Source organism: Manis pentadactyla, chromosome 6, assembly GCF_030020395.1.
Source record: "Manis pentadactyla isolate mManPen7 chromosome 6, mManPen7.hap1, whole genome shotgun sequence".
NCBI classification, from domain to species: domain Eukaryota; kingdom Metazoa; phylum Chordata; class Mammalia; order Pholidota; family Manidae; genus Manis; species Manis pentadactyla.
In genome coordinates, this window is record NC_080024.1 from 25,098,379 (window position 1) to 25,124,531 (window position 26,153).

General features: G+C 38.0%; 1 protein-coding gene across 18 annotated transcripts in view; it reads right to left on the reverse strand.

The window, feature by feature from the left end:
* UNC80 (unc-80 homolog, NALCN channel complex subunit) overlaps window positions 1-26,153 on the reverse strand; it is a 244,565-nt gene that overhangs the window by 115,032 nt on the left and 103,380 nt on the right. For 9 of the 18 annotated variants that reach the window (XM_057503595.1, XM_057503592.1, XM_057503591.1 and 6 more), the window contains exons 24-31: window positions 24,775-24,946; window positions 19,831-19,964; window positions 14,430-14,595; window positions 13,558-13,656; window positions 9,252-9,455; window positions 9,136-9,162; window positions 7,229-7,329; window positions 2,180-2,380 (exon numbers count right to left, since the gene is read on the reverse strand). In XM_057503595.1, the coding sequence (XP_057359578.1) occupies window positions 2,180-2,380; window positions 7,229-7,329; window positions 9,136-9,162; window positions 9,252-9,455; window positions 13,558-13,656; window positions 14,430-14,595; window positions 19,831-19,964; window positions 24,775-24,946 (1,104 nt within the window). The remainder of the gene's footprint in view (window positions 1-2,179; window positions 2,381-7,228; window positions 7,330-9,135; window positions 9,163-9,251; window positions 9,456-13,557; window positions 13,657-14,429; window positions 14,596-19,830; window positions 19,965-24,774; window positions 24,947-26,153) is intronic. The other 9 variants (XM_036926834.2, XM_036926833.2, XM_036926837.2 and 6 more) reach the window with 7 other exon arrangements.

Sequence of the window (26,153 nt, forward strand, 5' to 3'; positions counted from 1 at the left end):
GCACAAATAAAACACCATTGTAATTTCAAGGAAGGAGGGAAGGAAAATAACATTAATCATGCACCTGCAGCATGCCCTAGGGAAATCAGAAAAGGCTTCAAGGAGGAGGCAGCATTTGAATTGGATCTTGAAGGATGTTTGGTTTTGGCCACATATGGATTACACGTGAAGGTACAGTTGGAGCAAAGGTATAGCAGTAAGAAACCTCAGAATGTTAACTTAGGCTGGTGTATTCTTGCAACCTCCAACATAATATGGTTTTCTCCTAATTCTCAGGGAGTTTTTATATGGAGAACGTACCTAAACAAAAATAGGTTCTCTTTGAATGTGTCATTTATGTTTGAGATAAATATGTATATAGACATATATATACATGCATACACACACAAATATATATGTATACTTTTTCTTTTTATATCATTATTTAGTTCATGTAGTTTGTTACCCATATTGATCAGCCCCCCTTGATTTCCCCTCAGACTTTGAATACCATAAGATGCAGTAACATCTAGTTTAAAAAGTTTTGACTTGATATTCCATATACATAAATTAAAGTCTAGCTGAACATATTATGGAAGTGAACTGTGGTCAATCCTATCTTTCTAAGCCTCAATTTTTTCATCTGTAAAATGAGGAGAATAGTATCTCCTGCACAAAGTTGGTAAAGAATCAAAAAGCACTTTGTCAATGATATATACCTGCCTTATACTCCCACACATATGTTTCAAAATATACTAAAATACCATATCCCAGAAGGCAAATTAGCATACTTATGAGATGCATGAGCTACATATTTTTTCTCTTTAGGATCTCTTGTATTATCCAAAATTTATTCAATGACTATATTGCTTTCATATTTTAAAAAGTTGTAATTAAAAACAAAATCCCTTTAAGAATGCTAAAGCATTACAAATTGCTACACAACTTAACTGTGAATTTTTTGTTATTGCTCATATTTTCTAGTTGTTTGAGCTGTATTTTATTGCACCCCCGTCCCCTACCCCACAAAACCTGGCTTGCAAACTCCTTCATAGAAAGATCCTCTATTGCTACTTATTTTTTATTTCTCCCAGAATAGCTGGCCTCACAGTGGGCCAACAGCAGGTGCACAGTGAATATTCATCTAAATGAATAGGTATTATATAAAAAATCTCTTTGCAAAACCACTCATGAGAAGCAGCTGCAGGGACGGCCAACGGCACTCAGCTGGGCATCTTGTCCATCACGCCTGTTCAAAGGGCAGGCGATGGCTCCTGGCTCCAGGCTTCCCTGGCAGGAGTGTGGCAGCCTTTCTTACTGTCTTCATCTTCTACCAGTTCAGTTGCTCAGTGCAGTTGTCAGGAAAGTGCAGCTGAATGCTTAGGAAAGGTAATCATTTCTTGGAGGAGTTTCTTTTAGTCTGATTTGACCTAGGTTCCTCTGTTACTTACCTGTGAACAGTTGGGCCATTCATTTCTTTTTCCTTAATACATCACTGTGTCAGTTTCCTATTACTGCTGTGGCAAGTTGCCACAACCTTCCCGGTATAAAACAACACCAATATATTATCTTAGGGCTTGGGAGGCCAGAAGTATAAAGTGGAACAGCAGGGCTGTAGGCTCTGGAGAATTATCCTTTTCCTCGTCTGTTCCGGCTTCTGGAGGCTGTCAGCCTTCCTCGGCTCACAGCCCTGCATCGCTCCAACCTCTGCTACTGCTGTCACAGTTCCTTCTCGGCCTCTGCCTCTCCTGCCTCCTTTCTGCATTGACAAAGACCCTCACGACTACACTGGGCCCACTTGGATAATCCAGGATACTCTCCCCATTATAAGAGTCTTAATTTATTCACACAGGCAAAATCCCTAACATATTCACAGGTCCCGGGGATTAGAATGCAGACATCATGTGGGGTGGCATTACTTTGCCTACCACAATGCCCTATGCATCACTACCACACTCTTGGGTTCATATTTATGTGTAGAAATAAGACACAACCTGGGAAAAGATCCCATATTGTCTCATGGACATGAAGACAAATCATATGTCTTTCTTGCTCACATTTTCCACCTTCACTTAAAATCACATTGTTCTGTAGCCCAGTTTACACAACTGCAGTGGATTGAAATGTGTATTTCCAGAGAAGATGGCTAGGACACCCACTTCCCTATCTGTGGGGTATTACTGGGTGACTTCTCACTCACCTCCTTCTGTTTCTTGCCCCGGAGAACCACGTTGCTCATGTTGCTGCCCTCCCGGAGGGAGTCCACGTTATCTCCGTAGAGCAGCTTGATGGCCCTGACGAGCCGGGCACAGGAACGGCTGTGGTGTAGGTAGCAGTGCGGGTGGCAGTAGTCAACGTGGGTGCAGATGAAGCTCTGCTGATTGCACAGCAAGATCATGACCTGGGACACAAACATCACTGAGACTCAACCAGGTAACCAGGCTACACACACACTGTGAATAATTATTTGGATGGAAAATGGAAAGTGAGACTGTCAGCTTTCCACGATGGGTCTTGAAAACACAGGGATTCAGCAATTCCCCTAAAAGAACCATGGGTTTTAAGGCTCTGTATACTTGGCTTCTTTTGCTCCCTCCAGTCACACTTGATAGAAATATCTTTTTGAAACAATAAAAGGTTAAGTCATCTTCAAAAACTAAAAACAAGTATTGTGGAGTGAGTATATGATTTCCAAGTATTTTCAAGTGAAGATTCTGAACTTTAAACATTATTTTTTCAGCTCTTGTTTGTGGAAGGAGCCAGTTAGGACAGTATAAAGTGAAGGGAAGTTCTGTCCCAAAGGATCTGGCTGGACTTTGACAGCTGTGGGATGCCGTTAACTCCAGCCCACCTATGTGGAACTTGAAAACATTTCTGCATCTTTCACCTGACCTATAACTTTCAACTGGGCCTTAGACCCCACTGTAGAGTTTCACTTCCCCTCTCTACATAGCAAATTTTTTTCTCTGGCTTTTGGGCTATTCGTGTTCTTCACTTGTGGCTTGATCTGGCTCAAATCCTCACATCCCCTAAACTTCCCAAGTAGGATTCCAGAAAAGAATTCAGTTGATTTAAAGTATATGGTTATTTTAAGATAAGAAATGAAGGTCCTTGAGTTTGTAACTTCTTATGTCTCCTTCCTAAAAAGTCAGTACCATTCCATAAGGTTAGTCAAATATACACAGAGTCATCTTCTGAATGCTTCCACCCTTCAAAAACCTAGTTCCCACCCCACACCCAAGCTATGAGAGACTGTGTATCATATTGTATGGCATACGAAGTCAGTCTACATGGACAAGGCCAGTCAAACCTGCTAGACAGGACTGCCACTCGCTTCCTTGAGAGGGAGAGGCCTTGCTTACTCTGAGACAAAGGTAAACAATGGTCATACTTAAGTCCACACCCTGTCGGACTCAGCTAACAATACCTCATACTCTTCAACAATTAAAAAAAAAGAAGTTGGTGTTCTCCAAGCAGAATATTCATCTCTCTCTCTCTCAAGGCTCACTGAGTATTCCTGACATTCCTGTTTATTCTGGCACGTGGCAGGGTACACATAAGAACTGTAGGATTCCCTTGTTATTTTCAAATCCAGCTGCTCAAAGGCAACACCAAGAAAGCTCAACATCAACAAACACCCAAATAATGATGAACGATGTACTGGATTTAGGTTCAGGAGATTCTGATTAAGTGCATCTGGGGTGGAGGTGCAGCTAACCTAGAAATCTGTAATTTAAAAATTCCTGCCAGGGATATCCCTTTGGTAGATATAAATCTAAGATGGTACCCAATGATCCCTCCTTCTAGTATTTATGCCTTGGTGAAACGTGCACCTGTTGAATATGGGATGGCCTGTGGACTTGCTTCCAAACAACAGAATGCAGCAAAGGTGATAGATGTCACTTCCATGATTAGATTCATAATATAAGGACTTTTCTCTTATTAGCAAACTCTTTCCCTTACTGGCTTTGGTGAAGCAACAAGTTGTCATGGTGGAAAGACCCACATGGCAAGGAAATGCGGGTGGCCTCTGGCCAGCAGCCAGCTAGCAACTGAGGCCCCCAACCCCATAGTCGCTGAGATTTAAAATCCTTCCAACAATCACATAGGCTTGGAAACAAATCCTTTTCCAGTCAAACCTTCAGAAACGACCTTAGCCCCAGGGCCAACTGTACTGCAGCCTTGGGAGAGCCTCTGAGGCAGAGGACCCAGCTAGGCTGTACCAGGATTCCTGACCCTCAGAAATTGTGAGATAATAAATGTGTGTAGTTTTAACACACACATATATATCAATATATATTTTGAATATACATATTTGAGTCATGAGATAGCATTCAACACAGTGTGGCAGTTAGGACATGAAGGGGGAGATGTGGAGAGAAAGGGCATTCACTGAGAGCACAACGGGAGCACGCGCCACGTTTCCCATTAAGGCCTCTGCTACTTCTTAGATAGGCATCACCAAGGAGCCATGCAGAACTGTAGGCATCTCATGGGTGCTGGAAGATAAAACTTGGAGTTCTGAGTCACCAAATTAGGAAGGGATTGAGTGGACAACGTGTAGAGAAAGGAGGTTCATAGGAATCACACTGACATGGGGTGACTGTTTCCCTTATGGACTTTTGCTGAGTGAGTAGCTTAGAAGCCAAGAAACTGCTGACCAGCAAGGGGAGATCCTGGCAATTTCACTGTGATGGAGAAACAGAATTGGTTTTTCTGACCCATCAAGACTCAGGGGCCCTAAGACATACCTCGGACTCTCACTGGGAACCCTGGAAGCTTAGATATCATCTGAAGCCTTTATAATCCTATAATTTTTTTTAATCAGTAAACTTTGTTTTAGAGAAGTTTAAGGTTCACAGCAAAATTGAGCAGGAAGTACAGAGAGTTCCCATACACCTCCTGTCCCCATATACATAGTCTCCTTCATTATCAACAGCCCCCAACAGAGCAGTACATTTGCTACAGCTGGTGAGCCTGCACTGACACATCATTAATACTTGAGTCCACAGTTAACATTAGGGTCACTCTTGGTGTAGTACGTCCTGTGGGTTTTCACAGATGTATAATGACATGAATCCATCATTGTGCATCTATAATTTTTCATCCACCATGTCCGGTAGTCAATGAAATGAGCAGGCATATTAAGAAACAGGACCAAGAGAAGACAGTAGATTCATGTATTGCAGTTAACAGCCATGGTTATCTATGCCTGATTATGAACCAAATGAAAATTAAGAAATATTTTAACTGAATGGTAATGAACATATATCAAACCTTGTGTGATATAATTAAAGCTATTCCTAGAGAACACTAATAGCTTTAAATGAACTTATAAAGTGGTTGGAAATCAATTATCTAAGTATCTATGCTAAGAAATTACAGAAAGAAAACAAACTAAACTCAAAGAAAGTATAAAGAAGTAATAAAGGTAGTAGCAGAAATTAATGAAACAAAAAAACCAAACATTCCCAAAATGACAAAACCAAAAGCTGGTTCATTGACTAATAATAAAACTGATAAACTTAAGCAAGACTGATCAAAAAAGATAAAGAAAAGACATAACCTACCAATATTGAAATGATAAAGGCACATCACTGTTGGTCCCACAGAACTTAAAAAGGTCTTGAGAATATATAAATATCTTTTTGCTAATAAATATGAATATTTGGATTAAATTAACAATTCATAGGGGGAAAAAATCAATTTACCCAAATTGCTCCCAGAAGTAGAAAAATCTGAATGTTCTTAATCATATTACATAAATGCAGTCTATAATTGAAAAGCTTCCTACAAAGAAACTTTTAAATCTAGAAGTTTTCACCAGTGATTTCTCCGAGCTCTTTAAAGAAGAAATAATGCTGGTCTGAAACAAACACTTCCAGAGTGTGTGTGTGAACATTACACAGAAAACTAAAAAGCATTATTGAAGGAAACTTAAAAGGAAAGGTCCTAAATAAATAGTGGGACATAAATTAATGGAGGGATAGACCATATTATACATTAGAAGACTCAATATAATAAAGATTTTGATACCTAAATTTTAAATGATCTTTTTATTCAAGGTAAGGTTGCTTTGGAAGGTTTCTTCTGGAAATTAGCAAGGTGATTCTACATGGAAATGAATGTACCCAAGAATAGACCAGACCATCCTAAAGAACAGCATTGGAGGATTTAGACTTATGATAAAAGAAGCCAGACACAACAGAGTATATAGCATATGATGCCAATTATATGCATCTCAAAAATGATAAAACTAATCTATTGTGTTAGACGTTAGAATCATGGTTACCGTCAGAAGTGGGGAGTAACTGGTGGAAGGCCTGTGGAAGGCTTCTAAGGTGTTGATCATGTTCTTCTCAACTGGATCGTGGTTACACAGATGTGTTCACTTTGAAAATTTACTGGGCTGTTCACACATTTTCAGTACATAGATTGGACTTCACTAAAAAGTTTAAGAACAGCTGCCTCAGAAGTTCTCAAAATTAGCCAGTTCTGGGGACCATTCCCAGCCAATTCTGAGGATCAGCAGGTTCTGAACACACAGTACTGAAAATCTTGAGGGGCATCATGACCCAGTCCACTCTTATCTGACCTACCAGGAGATCAGATTACAACCAGAGGAGATGGTGCAGTCCATATGTAAGAGCAGTAACAGGCTGGCAGTACCCTGCTAATTACAGGATCTGATGTTGTGCTTCCTTACCTTTCTCCTCCGTTCTTTATGCCCAGATCAAACCTGAACTCTAACTTCTGCCTGAAATTTCACTGGGATCGCCTCCTGCCTGCGCCCTCTGGAGAACCCTCTGAGGTATGATCTTCACCATCTGAGCATCTCCATGTCCTGGTTTACAATGTGATCTAATGAAGACCCAAGACTGATACCACGACCTTGCTCTCAGCTTTTGTGGTGACTGTATAAGATTGATTGCAACATCTTACCTGTATCACCCAGGCTAACCTGGCTATGAGCCTAGCCTGGCCCATTAGCATTTTTTCCTGACTTATGTTGGTCCACAAGCCAGCCATAACAAAGAATCCCTGGTCTCAGTTAAGCTTAAAATGAATACAGTCTGATAGAACAGCAATACTAGTGGCATTCAGAGGTTCAACTGAAATGCAAGCCTATGGGTTTTCTTGGAAGCTCAGCTGGATTGATGGTTTTAGTATAATCTTCTGTCCTCCTTCCAGACTTCCCCCAATGCCAAAAGGAGTTGATCTCAGGGCTCTATGTGAAAAATGTACTTACATGAAGCCACGACATGTTCCTGTGGTAATTCTCCTCTGTGCCGGCAGTACTCATTCCCTCCGGCTCAATGCTGGGCTCGCTGGTACTCCAAGGACTCCCTTCTTCAAAAGAAAAAGACGGAGAAAGCTTGTATTGCTTGGTCTCCCTGCACAGCATGTTGGTATGGCATAGTTGTCCATGCTTTTGAATCCTAGGGCAGACTACCATGGCCCGGTGGGTTAGAGGGCATAGCATTGACTTTAGTGGAGAATATTAATAGGAGCTGTTCCCTTCACCACCAGCTAAATGGGCAATTTCAAAGACACTCATGATCTCTGTGACAGTAGCTTCCATTTTGAGACATGGGAGCAGAGAAAAACAAAGAGTCACATCCTTGAATTGCTGAGATGAGCGAGATATTGGTTGAGGTGCCTAAATCCATTCCAGACTGCCCAGACCTTGCAGGTGCAGTGAAGAAGGGCCACCAGCCAACCCGCAATGGCCGCATGGCTAGTGCTACTGCTGTGGACACCACCCGGCTTTGCTATCAGACCTAATTCAAAGAGGCACGGGCGCCTAGGAAAGTCTCAGGGAATTTGTAAGCAATTGTGTTCAATAGTGGACAGTCCTTTCATCTAAAACTCCTCTCTGGGAAAGTATGAAGGAAACATCTCTCAGGAATTTGCTACTTATGCTACACAAGAAAGCTTTGCCCTCAAATCTAAATGCTTTTCTGAGTCTTGTTTATGACAAACACAAGCCTCTAGCCTGGCTATTTGACTCAACTGGTCTGGCCAAATAGATCAACTCAAATAACAGAAATGAATTTTCCCCCAAACTAACTTGAGGACGTTGTTTCAGCATCAGACCTGTAACACAAGAAGTCACAGGGGTTTTTCTATCGGCTCCTTAAAAAATAAGCCGATTCTTAAGAAACACTTCAATTAGCTATATCAAAGGTAAGGGTGGGCAGATGTACAACTATTTCCTATGTTAAACTCTTTTTTGATTAGATATACTCTGTTTCTACTTTAGTAGACTTGATCAATAATTTATCCACATTTTCTGACTGATTTCTCAACTTATTTAGAATGAAGAGCTTTCTATTTTGCTCCTCAAACAGGGAGTGAATGGCAAAGAAAGCATGCTTCAACTTTGGCCTGCTAGTTAAATTCTAGGCAGCTGGTGAGTCCTATCCACGTATCTGCTTATTCTTTTTCTTGTCTGTTAAAATGACCGTCAGGGCTCACAGGATTCACACACTGTGGGATTCAGAATCTCTGGACCCTACAGTGACAATCTGCAACTCTAATACTTTGATTGTACATACAGCTCATTCTTAGGTGTTTAACACACCTTTTTATCATCCCCTGATTTAACTGTAAAGCCTCCTTTCAGAGAAGGCAAGGAGTAAATAGAGTTATTCCCATTTGATAGAATTATTCCCATTAGATAGTTGGAGAGAACAAATGCCTGAGACATTAACTGACTTGCTGAAGGTCACTGTCAGGTGCAGACAATCTTTCCTCCCTGATACTTTGGTTGTTTTTACCGTGAAATAGAGACTTTAAAATATAGAGCTTTAGCTAGGTGCCCCAAGGGAATTTCCACATTTTTGCCTTAAAGGTCCTGATCAGAAGAATGGATGCACAAATACCTGGATTTCAAAAGGCTGTCCTTGTCATTAAAGCGTTTCCTTCCCTAGTGTATATACTGTCCTTGCTGCTCAAGCTGTGGTCCTTGAGCCAGCAGCACCAGCTTCACCAAGAAGCTTGTTAAAAGTGTAGAATCTCAGGCTCCCATCCCAGACCTATGGAGCCAGAATCTTCATTTTAACGGGACTCCCAGGTGACCCGTGTGCACATGAGGGTTTGAGCAACCCTACTTTAGAGGGTGGTATGGTTATCAGACTGACAGAGTGGTCTAACCTCTGGCTCTGCTCTCCTTCTCTTGATCTGTAAGAAAACGGACTTCAGCTGTTTCAGGATTTGGGCCCTGCCTTCCTACCCCCCACGTCCCTGCACACCCCGCTCCTCTATGTTACCTAGGTCAGTGACAGTGTCCCTGCTCTGGGACAGCTGCAGCTCCTCAGCCTCAGACTCTGAGTCCTGCCGTGATAACTTGCTGCTCTTTAAGCTGCCGACCCGGCGAATGCTGGACAAGGAACCCCCCTTCTTCACCTGGAAACTGCGGGTTCCTTTAATCTGGAGCAGGCGGGAGCCTCCTATCCTGATCTTCCTGCTGGGAACTGTATTAAAAGAATAAAATAGGGCTTTTTCCCCCTTAGTTTTCCACGGTCAGTGTTAGATCAAGCTCTCCCCAGTGTGTCCCTGAACAGCCTTCTCTCTGCTGAGTGGGATGAGCAGCGTGTCTGGATAAGGAGCTTGTCCCAAGCCCCCAGGCAGGAGGCTGTGTTAGGCAGGCAGGAGGCTGGGTCCACCAGGAAGGGCTGGTGCAGCTTCTTTCTTGGACACATAGCTCATCGGTGCTGGGAACAGCCTGCTCTCTCTCCGGCCCAGGGTTCACAAGCATGAGTGTGCCTTGAAGCAGCCTTATCTAGGACTGTTAGTACATTTGTATAACATTATTGCTTGATTCAATAGAACCACAAAACCATTTGTGCTTGTTTTTCTTTTGAACAGGGACTTGCAGGGTTATGTAAACCCCTTCATGTCAACCTCTTCATTTTGGAATACCTCATTAAGGAATAAAAACAAAAGGTGCTTCTCTCTCCAACAGTCAGCAGTGGGTTCCGCTCAGCTTCTCAGCAAAGGCACTAAAGGATCTGTTTTCACTGGGGTGCTTTGGGTGAACATGAGTGTGAAATGGTTCCATTTTTCAATCCTAGTGATTTCATAGCATCCTCTTTTCAGGCAAAAGGCTGGGTGAGATGTGAGTCCAAATGTTGCAAAAACCCTGAGCCAACCTTACAGTCTATATGTACCAAGAAGAACATGCATTATTCATCTTTAGTGTTCTGGAAGAAACAGTCAGCAGTGAGGAAAATAAGAGCTCAAAAGAAACACGTTTAAACTTGAAACCTACTTTTTTTTAAAAGCATCCTCAATTCCCAGAGTCATATACACACCTCTTTCCTTTGAGTTTTGGTGTTACCATCTATTGACTTCATAAGGGTGGGATAAAAAAGTTTTCAGAGCTTAAAGTCATTATCAGGAAGATGCCATTCTTAAGACATGAACAGGATTTCTTACTAATTACTTAAGGCAGAGCCTATTGATATTTTTTTAAGAGTCTCAACCAGGAAGATTGCATTTTAGTCTCGGGTTTCTCACTCACAGGAGAGTTAGTATGTGACTGTGGCAGAACACTTAATTAAATATATACTTTTAATGCTATATAAAGCAGTCCAGAAGAATTCCTGATGAATAATGTGAAATGTTTAATCTCTGATTTATTCTTGTGATGGGAAAGACTAAAATGATCACGCAGCTGCTAAAAGCCTCATGAAGCTCCCTGAATACATCTGGATGGAAATTCTTGCAGCACAATTGTATAAACTCCACAAGGATTATAGACCTTAATGCTCTATTTTAATTATAGCATAAAATTCATCCACTGTGTTTTTCAACATTATTTTTAGGCTTAATTGAGACTTTATGATCTACCTGAAATACATTTGAAACAGAAAATAATGATCGTTTTTAATGACTACTAATACAATGTCATGTCAAAGCAGATGGGGGAGAACAGAAAAAAACTTAGAAAGATAATTTTTTTACTTTTACTGAGGATTCTTAATGCCCAATTAAAAATCAGCATTCTAGCATTCTAGAATTGTAGCATTCTAGCATCTTTGCCTGACTTCATGACACCTTTCAGCCTACAAATGCGGCAAAATAAACCCAAATTAATATGGCCGAAAGAAATTTAATTTTGAGAACCTCTTTGATTACCAAAGATAACTGGAGATATCCTAGAGCACTGACACATTAGTGTTCAGAATTACAGTATTGGTTATTTACAAAGCACAGCGGTCAGGATTCAGATGTGGTGTGGCACATGAAAAACATCAGCTGAGCTTGTACAGCACTGAATTTTAGCCTGTATCTCCATGACAATGAGAACTAGCATGAAAGTGAAACAAATTCATCTAAATTGGATAAAACACCTTTTTTCCCCCATTTCCCTTGACCCACATTATATCCATTAGCAAGTCCTGCTGGCTCCACTTGTCAAAACTTCATAGCATTTTGGAAGTCCCATTACCTACTCCCTGGACTACCTATGTGCTTCCCCTTAGCCCTGCTCCCACAGCCTGACTCTTTTTTAAATACATAAACCATAAACACAAATATCACTTTTCTGGTCAAAACGTGCCAACAACTCTTGGACACACTTAAGGAGAATTGGACGCCCAACCTTATCTCCAGATCCTATTTATGTGCCCCTTGCCTCCCTCTCTGACCCCATCTCCTACCGCTCTCCTACCAGCTCTTTATGTTGCCACCATGTTGGTCTTTTTGCCCTTCTTCAAATGCCGCAAGTTCATTCCTGCAGCAGAGCCTTGTTTTCACTGCTGGCCCTGTTTGAAAGACTCCTCTTTTGGCCTTTGAATGACTGGCATGTTCACATTACACAGGTCTCTGCTCAATGTCACTTGCGGGGTCTTAATTACGTGAGTTCCCACTCCAGTTCACTACCAATTTTTTGCCCCTAATTTGTTTTTCTTCATACTACTTATTGCTAATATTTAATATTCCTGAAAGTCTTATATTTAATATTATCCCTTATTAGCTAACATTGATTAAAATGTATGTAAGGAATTTTTTCTGTTCATTGTTATATTCTGGGAACCTGTAGTAGTGCCTGGTATATAGTAGGTGCTCAACAGATGATTGTTGAGTGATCAGACATGTCTTGGTATCTGTAGTTTGGAATCCCAGCCTTAGTTTTTATTTGGAATATGGGTAAAATGAGAGCCTGCTTGGGAATTTTAGGCAGACAGTTTTAGGGTAGAGGATTATTTCAAGTTCGTTTCCTTGGTAGAATCTGAATTGTCCTCAGGTTGTTTATTTCAAGAACTGACATTTTTAGCTTTTATAAAAACAGATGGTATGAGATTTTAAATAAAACGTTAATAATCTAAGTCAGCAGGGCCCTTGTGGTCTTGATTTTCACATCGGCTTTAGCAGCCGGTGTCAACTTGTCAAAAGGATTAAGGAATATTTAGGGAAACTTCAGGAAGATTTTTGCCAACTAGTAAAGGGCATTTATGAATATGTTCTTATTTTATTTATAGTCTCAGTTTTCTTTTCTTTATTTATTAAACAAGTTTCATATATTAGCATAGTCATTCTGTGAGAAGGATAAACACTAAGCATTTGTGTGTTTGAACATAGGCAATTTACATAAGTAACAATCATGAAATTATGTGTTCTTAAAAATTAATCTGATTTTTCTAATGGTGTAGAATTTAATCTGCTCAAGTTTAACCATATTAGTATTGGGAATTTTTATTTCAGCTACTTTAAATAATAATCAGCATAGTAACTCTGAATGGGCAAAAAAATTCTCCTTGGAATAGGTTTAAAAGATAGATGTTTTTCATATGTAGTTATCCTTGTCTGAAGTAGTAATATTTAAAAAAAATATTGACTTGATACTTCTTCCTATTCAGAAATTGCTAAGACTTGGTTGGCAAATATTTGGTTCATCAGAAATTCAATACAGTGATTGATTTGCCTTTTCAAAATGTCATAACAACAATCTGACTTTGAAATATTAAAAAAATTTCAATGTATATCCATTCCTTACAAGATTTAAAATATTTTATGTTTTCTCTATTTGGGCTATTCCTTCCAAGAATCGTTCATTCCTTAAGTTATCCAATATTTACAGAGCCATTGTCTATAGTACACTAGAAAATTCATAATGCATAAAATTATCTTTAATTCTTATTACAAATGTACTGATGTTCTTCTAGCTGAAATTCATTGGCAAAAAATTGAAGGGCAATGGAACCTAAGAAATAGCAAAAATTAGAGAAGTTAACAGTTTAAAGAAGCCCTTAGAGAGTACTTAAAACTCTGCAATCTTTACTTAAGCTCATATTTGGGATTTTCTGCATGGGTTCTAATCTATATGGTCATGATATGAAAAAACAACAATGATGACAATTTAATTTATTATATACCTACTATGTACCAGGTATTGTTTATGCATTACTTGAATCATCTCATTCAACATCACAATGTGGTAGGTGGCATTAACCTAATTAACCTAATTTTACAGGTTTAGGTTTGTGACTTAAAGTAACTTGGACAAGGTCACAAACTAGTTACTGTATTTCACCATTTTGAGATGCATATTTTTTTCACCTTTTAACATACCTGAAATTGAGATTTGTCTCACAATTGATGACATCTTAAGATCAGTAGTGCAGGGTAGAAGTTGTGACACATTGTTACTGCTCATGTCCATGTGAACATCTGAAGTACCAGCAACAAAAGTAACTGAAAAGGTCTTTTAACTCCGAGGAGCCCAGAGGTAGTTGGGTGGAGGAGTGGGTGAGGTGGTAAGTCACATGTGTTTAGCAATGTTCCTGAAGGTAGCCTAGCTTCATACAACTGCATGTTGGCTTAAGTAACTAGCACCAACAGCTTTGCTTTTTTATAGATTCATTTAAGAAACGTTGTAATTACTAATGTTCTGAAGATCCAGAGGACATTATCATGTAGAAAAACATGGACATTGACAATTCTGAGTTGAAAATGTTTAAGAAATCTGAACTCTGAATTGCAGATAGTTTAGAAAAACTTTAACCAGTTTTATTTATACTTCCCTTTTTTCTGGCTGCACAGGAATGATATGTATTGATAAAAATCTACATCTAATGAAGTCTGAAAGTCCTCTTTCAGTAAGAACAAAATACAAACAGAGTGATAAGAAGGTATTACAGAAGAGCTGAACTGGGAGTATTTTTCCTCTTTTATTGCTACATAAAATAATGGTCCATCTAATGACTCATGGCATCTTAGACTCAATAGGACATGGAGAGTCCTTGAGCTGGAATTAGAGCGTGAGCATCTCTGACTGCAGCGTCTAACCCATAAACAGTGTGGTTTTCTACCTCGTGGACATAGTGCTGTACCGAGCCATCGATTTTGAACTTCTCTGGGGGCACAGTTCTGTAATTTAGATCCCAGACCAAATATCCTATGAGGAACCCTAAAACATGAAAAAAATTGTTGCTTTTCCATACCTTTCTTCTCCTCAACACCTGCATCTGATTTGAGGGTATGGCTACTACTGTGGAGGGAATCTTTTGAGTCTTCATTTTCATCTAGGACCCCAGCAAAGCTGATTTTCCTCTCATATCTGTGCCGGTCCAGCTCAGGATCCAGACGAAGTCTGCAGCTCTCCAAGTCCTGAAATGTGAGTGAGGAGCATGTGAATGCTGGCATCTCCCCAGCACTGCTTGGTCTCATGGCAAACCTGCCTCCATGTGTGAATATCACACAACTACATTTAAATAGCTGGATTCCCCTTTACCTAATGCCAATTTCACATTGCGACCGTGACAATGTTTCTTGAATTACAAAAAAAAAACAAAAAACACCTTCCCTAATTCATGGTTTTCCCCTTTCCTCACTGCTTCATTTTTCAAAAGCATGGACCTCTGTTCAAATCCAGAATTAGCTTCCTCACCTTCTCTTCATCCACAGTTAACTGCATCTTTGGGATTTATTGTTTATTAAATAATCATGCACTGAGTGTATCAAGTATAAGTGTGTTAGGTACTGGGGAGTAAATAAGAAATGGTTCTTGCTCTAAGGGAACACAGGATCTTGAGTCCAACTGGGAGCAAACAAGTGATAAGTTCTAAGACTGTGAGACAGAGATGAGAGCTTGGAAATCTGACTTGGAGATAATGGGACTCCCAAAGGTGTCCTTGCCCTAATTCCTGGAACCTGTGAATATGTTGCTTTACATTGCAACAGGGACACTGTACATGTGGATTTAGGTTAAAGATCTTGAGATGGGAGGTTATCCTGAAGGAGGCCCAACTAATCACATGAATCCTTCAAAGTAGAGAACTTTTCCAGGCTGTGGTCAGAGGAAAATACAATTATGGAAAATGAGATAGATGTTACGTTACTGGCTTGAAGATGGAGGAAGGGACCATGAGCCAACAAACATGGGGGCCTCCAGAAGACAGAAAGGGACAAAGTCATAGAGTCTCCCCTGGAGCCCCACAAAGGACAGTGGCCTTGCCAACACCATGCCTTCCACCTGGTGAGACCCGTGTCATATTTCTGATCTCCAGAACCATATACATTTGTGCCGTTTTAAACAATTACATTTCTGGTAGTTTGTTATAGCAGAAATAGGAACTAAATACAGCGGTGATGTATTGTCTTCAGCTGGGAGTACTGTCTTGAGTATTAAACTTAGGTTGGCAAACAAATGGAGAAAGACAGTGCAGGCTTTGGAAATCTCGTATGTGAGGGCAAAGGCTCAAAATAGGATCACACCCTGGAGGAATGTCTCACTCCCTCCTAGGAGGACCTCAGTGTAAGAGGAGTCCCATTGCTACCTGCTTATGAACGGAATGAGCCCACACCCTAAGGTAAGCTTTGGGGAGCAAAAGTATTTAGTAGAAGTTTGGATTGTAAGGCCCCAAATGGAAACTTTGACCTGTTCTGCGAATGGAGACTTCCTTCACGTTGAAGATCTTATTTAATTATTAATCTACAAAACTCCTTTGGATGACCTGATAAATGAAAGATATATAAAATGCTAGCTTTATTTTTTTATGCAGCATTTTTTCAAGTTATGACATAAAGCCCTTAGAGTCAAATAGATGTAAAAAACAAAAAATACTTTAAAAAAACCAGTTTGCACCATGATTAAAACTGTATGATTAAAATTGTTATTAATAAATGAAATTTTAGATTCTACATATTACTTCTTCCTTTCCCTTTGGCTTAAGAACAGAAGTTATACTTTGGTTTTCCAGAAAATTATATCTCATGCAGGAAAATAGAAGAACTACATGGGATTTATTTAGCGTTGTCAAAACATATTCTAGGAATCTAATTGCTTCCCTGAAATTAATTCCTTTTAGGAAAAAAAGAACCCAATCTACTTTCCATTTTGTTAGGCAAATTTAATCAGATAAATTTCTTAGTTGGGACAAAAAGTAATAATATAACAATTCTTATTCTCAAAAGTAGCTATTGCTTCCAATTTTTCCTTTTACCTTCTTGTCAAAATATCACCTATCTTTCAAAGCTACATTCAAATTAACCTCTTCCAGGAAGGTTCTTCAAATTTTTCCAGCCCCTTCTTTGGCCAACTATGACCCTCAGCTTTTTTTTTCAGGGCTCCTCTTATATTTTGCTTCCAGAAATAAATTTTTATGTGCTGGTTCTCCTGTCAAAATATAATTATCTCTGTATCACCCCTGATCCTGCAACCATCACACCACCTTGTTCATAGTCTTACCCTCCATACTCATTAGTCTTGATATATGTGAATTGTCTTTTGCTTCTGATTTTTTAACTGTAGGAACATTTGGAATCCAGCAGTATATTCTTTCTAAGCTAATTTGTTAAATCCTATTGGCACATTTGGGATAGTCTCTAGCACAATCAAACAGAAAAGTATTCAATATGTTTGCCTAACGAATGAATGTACACATACAGAGATACAGAGACTTCCTTACTACCTTTTTCTTTATTATTATGGACTCATCTATGGTTGGATGGGAACTACAGTTGACTCTTGAACAACTTGGGAATTAAGGGTGCCAACCCCCACATAGTAAAAAGTCTGCATATAATTTCTGACTCCCCAAGAACTTAACTAATAACAACCTACTGTTGACTGAAAGCCTTACCAGTAACATAAACAGTTGATTAACACATTTTATGTTTTATGTACAATGTACTGTATTACAATAAAGTCAGCTAGAAAAAAGAAAAATTCTTTTCAAATTGTCTCAGATCATCAATTTTCCAATGTATTTACTGAAAAAAAAATGTGTATAAGTGGACCTGAGCAGTTTAAACCTGTGTTGTTTAAGGGTCAAATGTATTTTTTTTAATTCCATGTTGCTTGGCCCTTGGTTATTGGTTTCACTAATTCATTTGAGAAATATGTGAATGGACCAGCAGCTTTACAAATAAAATTCTCCTTTTAAAAATATTTGTTGTTCTCAAGTACGAAAATTAATTTTAGAGAAAAATTTTATTATGTTCTCTTAGATTATAAATCTTATAAAAATGCTATTTTCTTTTTTAAACACAGTATTATATAGTTTATGACAACAGTAAATAAAATTGCTATCAGAAGTCCTATTTTGAAAAAAAACAAAACAAAACAGAGCATTAAGTTGCATCTCAGAATCTACCTGGGGAAAAACTGTTAAGTTGGTAAGACTATATTTGTATTAACTTGTAAAACCCTTTGATAATCATATTTCCTGTTCTTTTGCTTCCATTCCCCACCAATCCAGTGAGCTCCCTCTGGGATTTCTTGACCCTGGGAAATAACTGGTTAAACAAATTAACTTTCATTTTAATTATTGTACTTTAGGTTCTTTTGCTTTCTCTCCCATATTCTGGATATAACTAGGGCTTTTTCAAACAAATATTTCACAAGAAAATCTCATCCATTTTTGAAAAGTCATTTCTATCAGAAACACTTTTCTTGGGAGAAACGTTATGTTTCTGATCTATTCCTTCTCTTTTCTTCAGGTTGTTTTTCTCTTTTCTCAAGCCTCAGATTCTAGACTACATATAGCTTCTAAAGTGACTACTTTACTATCTCATACTTTTATTATTCTGTAGTTGTACTATTATTAAAAATGTTATTGACCTAATAAAACATTCCAAAGATCTATAAATACCCTTGCAGAAAGCATTTTGTTAAAGCTTTAGATATTTCATTTGATATTTATGCTTAGCCTGTTAGATTGACTGTTCAGTACAGTTTATAGAGATTTAGACATGAGAAGTTCCTTCCTTATTATTTTACAAAGATCACATCCTAACACATACATAAACCTACACTTGACAGTAAAAATCCTAATAGAAAAGCTCTGAGATCTTGTTAAAGCTGATATAGCTGTGAAAGCTTTCCTCTGACTGAGGGACTGCAGGTTCTCTTTTAGCTTAATTTCTTGGCATTCCTACTAGTCTTATGGTTTATTATACAGTATTCTTTTAAAAGATTTGATCAATTTTTTAATAAATGAAATTTGTTACAATAAAGAACAAAGAGTTGAAAGGGAGACAATAATAACTGAGTCAAAATAAAGGACTCTTTTTTTTAATCACAATGAATCAAAATGTGACTAATAAAAATCTGAAGATTTGAAAGTACATGTACCAGTGTACTTTTATGAAGGCTTCAGTATAAAGACTTCAGGATCACACTGACATTTTATCACACTTGACTTTAAGCTAAATACATGTATTCTGTGGTGGCCTTTGTTTGATTTTATAGAGTAGTGTCAATATAATAGTGAGGGTGACAATTAATGAAATTAAAGGCTCAGGTTAATATGAAATTAAACAAGGGCAGTGGGAGGACCTTCCCTCCCCAATATCCAAATAATGCAGTTGCACAGTTTAAATATGGGTACGTCCCTCTTGAAATCACATATTCTACCCATGAATTTTTGCAACTTGAAAATACCCATTTTATGTTTTACAGCATGAAAAAGTGGGTTTTCCAGACACTGGAAAACAGGGATACCAGAGCACTTATTCCTTTGTCCCCCTCAGGGAATAGGGCCTGGGTTATGCTGAGTTTGGTTAAAAAAGCAGGAGAGCTGGTGGATTGTGAAATTTATTGAAATGGAAGCATATGGATTGTTAGTGTCAGAGCTTTTCTGGCACAGTAGTGTAAGTCTTATATAAAGGAAAAAAAAATTGTGTGTTTCCTTAGCTCTGGCTGGACGATGCCTGTGATGAAAGACCCACTGGAAACCTGTTTCCTGTTACAGAATTAAAGGCCATGGAAAATCAGCTCTGAAGTGTGGCCTTGTCCCACACACTCAGTGAAAACTCCTCTCTTAAATCAGGCTTTGATGATATAGGAATGTGTGTGTGTGTGTGTGTGTGTGTGTGTGTGTGTGTGTGTGTGTGGTCTTTTTCTGCCTAACCATAATCCATAAAATGTACTACAGGAGTAAAAATATATGTTTCGGGATGTTTACATGCTGAACACTTGAACAAATCTTTTTGCCCATCCCTTAAAATGAGAAAACTCAAGCACATTTCTATATGGATTTATGAGCAGTTAGTATGAAAAAAATTCTGTCAGTGAATTCTGAAAAATGCTGGCCATAACACTCACAGTTTGCACAGAAAAGGAACCTAAAGGTTCTCAGACATTCATAACATAACTGACAGTGACCAGTCACTCATTTTATCCAGTGATGCTATCTTGACGATTTCAAGGTCTATTTCAGAGTTCTTTTTTTTTTTCTTTTAATAGAGAAAAGAGATTTTCTTTTTGTAAATGAAAATCTGTTGAGTTTTAAAATTATATATTTGGCCCTTTGGGCATTTGAGGAAATTATGAATACTCAAAGCCTACCTACATGTCTGGCTTCTCCGAGTAGCCTGATCATTAACACACATTTTACTCACCATCAGAGGCTCAGTGCGTGGCCTGGGCAGGCAAGAAAAGGTCTCCCGCAAGAAGGTGGTAATCTCGAGGAGAAGCTGGCATGCTGCCATCTTCAAGGCAAAGGGACAGCCACATTTAGAGGGGTTCACAGTACCTATGGAATGAAGGTTCTTTTTTAAACAAACAAACCAATAAAAAAAGGAGAAAGGCACAGTTTGATGAACACAGCTATACATGTGTAAAATCAAATTGCATATGAGAATATTACCTATACATGTCCAAAATGAAATTGCATATGAGAGTGTTAGCTACACATGTTCAATTTACCTATTCCCTTCACCATTATCTATGCATTACCATATAGCCCTCTCTCTTCCTCCATTTTTCAATTCTATAATTAGTGCCTTAGTATTAAAATGTCAGGCAATAAGAGCTAAATTATTCTCCTTAAGGCATCACAGAGTAGCAAAATACAGCTCTACTAAACTAAAAAAGGCTTTTTAATGAAAACAGAAATGGAAAGCAGTCTCACAAGATTTTCACATTATTATTCAATCAGATTTAGACTTGTACAAGATGGTGAGCTAGATTTGAACTACAAAAATCCTGTCAGCTCATTTTATGAGAGATGTCTCCCTGGATGTTCTGAGGGGAGTAAAGTTATTTCAGCTCTAGTCCAGATGTGTTTCTGCAGGATAGACAAGATATACTTTATCACCTTTATCATACAGTTTATATAAGTCAGCCTATCATATTAAAGCATAGCTACACTAGAAATATGCAATTGTTCCTTGCTCTGAAGAATACCAGTCTTTAAATGAGTAAAACATTTCATCCATTATAGATCAAGTAATGGATATTACTCCAAAGGCAGATAATGGCCAAGATGACAACATAAAGACTTAAAATTCTCAGGTTTAGTTCTCAGATACATCTCATTACTAATCACACAAAAAAATACTGATAATTTATCAGTGTTTAGAAAAGAAGACCAAAGCAATATAGAGTTCTGCCTCTCATAAAAGAAAGAAAACAGTTATGTATTTTAAATGAATCAAGCAATCACAATACCATTACAAATCAATATTCTTAAAAATATCTTTAAAAGATTTCCTGTGTGTTAGGCTTTCTTAATTGAATTAAATCTTTATGTCATGATTTGTATTGACAGTAGGTGTTCTTTCTGAAAATATCTGGCTATCATTTCTTTATGAAAACCATTATTTTTTCTCCAGAAGTGATATGTGCTTGTGGACACTGCCTCTTATTAAGAATGCAAGAGACAAACTCTTCTTGAATTTGCAGATTGATACTTACTGGCATCATAATTATCTTTTATTTATTTATATATTCATATATTTACAGTGATTCAATAGTTTACACACATTATTAAATCCTTACTCCAACTATTGCAGTTACTGTCAACATAGAAAGACTTTACAGAACCATTGACTATATTCTCCATGCTGCATTTCCATCCCCAGGACCAACTTTTGACTCTGATTTTGTGCTTCTTATCCCCCTCACCCTCCCTAGCTACCCATGCAACCCCCATCCATGGTAACCACCAGTTACTCTCAGTGTCTACGAGTCTACTGCTATTTTTTCATTCTGTTTTGCTTTGCTTTTAGAATCTGCATGCAAATGAAATCATATGGTATTTTTCTTTCTCTCCCTGGCTTATTTCCCTTAGCATAACACCCTTTAGGTCCATCCATGTAGTCGCAAATGGCAAGATTTCTTTCTTTTTTGTGGCTGAATAATATTCCACTTTATATATGTATCATTTCTTCTTTATTCATTCATCTATCAGTGGACTCTGGCTGCTTCCATAGCTTGATTAATGTATATAATGTGCATATATAGGGGTGCATATATATTTTTGAATCAGAGATTTTGTTTTCTTCCAGTAAATTCCTATAAGTGGAGTTATTAGGTTGTATGGTATTTCTATTTTAAGTTTTTAGGGAACCTCCATACTGCTTTCCACAGTGTCTGTACCAATTTACATTCCTTCCAACAATGTAGGAGGGTTCCCTTTTCTCCATATCCTCACCAACACTTGTTATTTCTTGTCTTTTAGATAGTGGCCGTTCTAACTGGTGTGAGGTAATCTCTCATTGTGGTTTTGATTTTCATTTCCCTGATGATTAGCGATGTGGGGCATCTTTTCATGGGCCTGTTGTCCATCTGCATTTCTTCTTTGGAGAAATGTTTGCTCAGGTTCTCTGCCCATTTTTTAATTGGGTTGCTTTTTTCACATTGAGTCATATGAGTTCTTCATACATTTTGGATGTTAACCTCTTATTGGATAAATCATTTATGAATATATTCTTCCATACTGTGGGTTGCCTTTTTGTTTTGTTGATGGTGTCCTTTGCTGTACAGAGGCTTTTTAGGTTGATGTAGTCCCATTTTTGGTTTTGTTTCCCTTGCCATGGAGATGTGTCCAGAAAAAAATTGTTCATGCTTATGTTCAAAAAATTTTGCCTACGTTTTCTTCTAAGAGTTTATGGTTTAATGTCTTATGTTTAGGTCTCTAATTCATTTTGAGTTTACTTTTTTGTATGGAATTAGATAGTAATCCAGTTTCATTCTCATGCCCATAGCTTTCCAGTTATCCCAACATCAGTTATTAAAGAGATTGTTTTTTCCCCATTGTACATTCATGACTCCTTTATCATATATTAATTGGCCATATACGCTAGGTTTATATCTGGGCTCTCTACTCTGTTCCATTGATCAATGGGTCTGTTCTTCCTGTACCATACTGTTTTGATTACTATGACTTTGTAGTATAGCCTGAAGTCAGGGAGTGTAATATCCCCAGCTTTTTTCTTTCTCAGAATTCCTTAGGCTATTTGGGGTCTTTTGTGGTTCCATATATAAATTTTAGGATTATTTACTCTAGTTCATTGAAAAATGCCATTATTATTTTGATAGGGATTGTATTGAATCTGTAAATTGCTTTGGGCAGGATGGTCATTTTGACAATATTAATTTTTCCTACCCATGAGCATGGGGTAGATTTCCATTTATTTGTGTCTTCTTTAATTTCTTTCATCAGCATCTTATAGTTTTCAGGGTACAGGTCTTTCATGTCCTTTGTTAGGTTTATTCCTAGGTATTTTATTCTTTTCGATGCAGTTGTAATTGGAACTGTTTTCCTGATTTCTTTTTCTCCTAGTTTGTTGTTAATATATAGGAATGCAACAGATTTCTTTGCATTAATTTTATATACTGCAACTATGCTGAATCCAGTTATTAGTTCTAACAGTTTTTTTGTGGAGCCTTCAGGGTTTCCTATATATAGTATCATGTCATCTGCAAACAGTGACAGTTTTTCTTTTCTTCCTTACCAATTTGGATGCCTTTTATCTCTTTATCTTGTCTGATTGCCATGGCTAGACTTCCAGTACAATGTTAAATAAAAGTGGTGAGAATGGGCATCCTTGTCTTGCTCCTGATCTTAGAGGAAACATAATTGCATTTTAAATGCAAGATGAGTTATGTATTGTCTTGAAAGTAGAACTAAACCTGACATTCCAATTTTATATTCAATGGAAGCTACATGACTCTAGAAATTGCCTGGATGTTACAGTTTTAAAAAAATAACTGAAAATTGAATAGTCCAGGCTCTCCTGTAACTATCACCTGAAATAATCTGTTGAAATGAACAAGGATTGAGTTCTACATGATCTTATCAGAAAACTGACATACCACGTATAACACTGGTAAATGATACTTATGTGGTCTCATGGAGATTAGAGTTCATTTGGCCAATGAGGATATAACCATCTAATGTTGCTTTAGCTCCTCTTTGTTCTGAAGGACCCCTAGGAGATCCAAGACAGTTTGGAGATGTCTCTGGCAGCCTTTCAGTAGATTTTGTGATTGCTGGATAATCCACAAGTCCCCCTATGTATCAGACCCAATTCCATGAGTTATTCTAGGATAGTCTAGACTCCTGTGAATTTAAGAGTTAGGGCCAACTTTCACTGGTAGGCTGAACAACTGATGTCAGAATTTGGTGAATTGTCAATAGCTATAATTTGATTTGATGAGGTCTGAGAAATGGCAAAAATGATTTTAAAAATGCCAAAAATATCCTTGGTATGAAAACTGATAGACACTACCCTTTCTTTGGTTAATATTTATTTCTGTCTAACATTATACTCTAGCCATCCTTTTACATTGCATGACTACAAAAAGTAGGTTTGTCATCACTGAACTAATGACAAAATCCTTAACATTTAATCAGGGAGTCTGACTTCCAAACCACAAGTCAAGAGGAAGAGGCCTCACTGTCTTCATGAGGTAATGATACCAACTGTATAACTGTCTTAGAATTTTAGCAGGATGGCACAGAACACAAGTATGCACAAAATGGTGTTGGAGAGGGATGTATAGGAATTTCTTTGTCTCTACTCTTTTCTGATGGGACTCAGCTCTAATTTTAATAAGTAGAGTACAGCAGACATTCACAGTTCTAGCAACCTGCATCTTCTAATATTTCAAATTCACATTAAATACTATAATTACACTGATTAAATATTTCAATAGCTCAATGGTTAGGAAGGCATTTTATGCTCAATTCTCTTTGGTCTCACTTTTCTTCTTTTAATATCCAAGAGCAGTAGCAAAGTACAAAGCCTGGCCAAATCTCTTCTGGTACTGTGTTTTCCACAACTACATTTTCTCAGAGAGGCCTAATGTTAATCTTGGTTTAACAGCAAGAATCAGACACCACAAAGCAATGATGTTCCGTATTGTCTGCAACTCTTTGCCTGTATCTACAGTTTTCCCTTTCTGGTTCTTGTCTTCTTTTTGTGTGGCTTATGCACATGCTTTACATCCATGCATAGCAAATAGGGGAAAAGGCACAGTAGGGAGACATGGGTAGGTGGTAAGAATATGAAAGAGAAAAGAGAAATATTAAGTGCTCCTAAAGCAGAGATTCTTACAAGCAAGGGTTCTTGTAGTAAAGGGAGTCTCCTTACTGTCATCTAAAAAGTCTTCCTCCTCATCCTCCTTTCTTAGTCTCCTCTTCGTCTCTTCATCATAAATGAGGCCCAGCAGGTTGGCCGGGCTCTCACTTTCCCCGTGGCACAGCTCATTCAATCGGACGCCGATTGCCTACCATGGGGAGAAAAAGAGTGAAACAGCACAAAGTATGTCAAACTGTAAAATAGGCACTCAATTACAGAGGTCATAGCAACTAATTAATGGGAATTATTTCCAGCATAAGCCTCCTCTGTATGACATGCTGTTGTTATCACCACATTTCCCAAAGTGGAGACCCAAAGATGGAAGGCACTGGTCGATCCACTAAATGATTCAAGGTCATCTAGTCTAAAAAATTGTAGTAACTGGAATGATACTTTTGTATTCCCCTAAAAAAAGTTTTTAGAAATGTATTTTCATTTCCTAAAAGGCCATTTATTTTATAGGTCTCATGTAAGGGAGTATGCAGTTGTTTTTAATGGAAGATTTTATTACAGTAAAAATTAAGTCACAGTTTCCCAGAGTGCCTCTGACTATGTTATTTTATGAAAATGTCACCGTCATGCTAATGAGTTTGGAGGTTAGCATGACTTCTTGTACTGCAGTTTAATTTATATCTGCCATTATGTATGCAACTAATAGCTTTTTTATATACTTTGTTCCCTTTTCCACGATGCTCTATTCATTAGTAAGAAATACTAACTATTCGTTTGGTAGAGTACCCGACATCAACATTAGAAATATGACTTGATAGCTCAGTGCATGGACAATATTGGCTTTTCAATCATTGCTGTCTGTTCTTCTGAATCATCATGTACTATTGTCTGACTTGCCAAAAGGAATTTTCCACAGGAAGAGACAAAATACACTGTATCTAATTCCTTTTATATCCTGATTTTACACCACATGCAACAAAAGAAGAGACATGTTGAGGAAGGAGAGTCAAAACTAAAATGACCACTAAACTTAGGGATTGACATTTTGGTTATTCTGTGCAAGAACAAAATTCCAGCTAGTTTTCTGCTTTCTTCCTGTATCACCCTTCCCAAATATTTTTAAAAGTTACTATATTCTGCTCATGCAAGAAATTAGAATCACTCCTGGAAACTGACACAGGTATATCCCAAATTCTTTAAATTCAAAAACACAAGTTGTTTGAATGTCTTGGCTATCTGGAGATACTGTGGTCTCCTTAACTCTGGAATTACATTATGAGCAGCAAAAACCATCAATGAGAAAGAAAGCAGTGTAAAAAGATACCACAGGATCCTAAAATTTTAGTCACAAACTTGAAAAGCTTTAAGCAAACAAAACATAAAAACAAGAACCACTGCTTCAA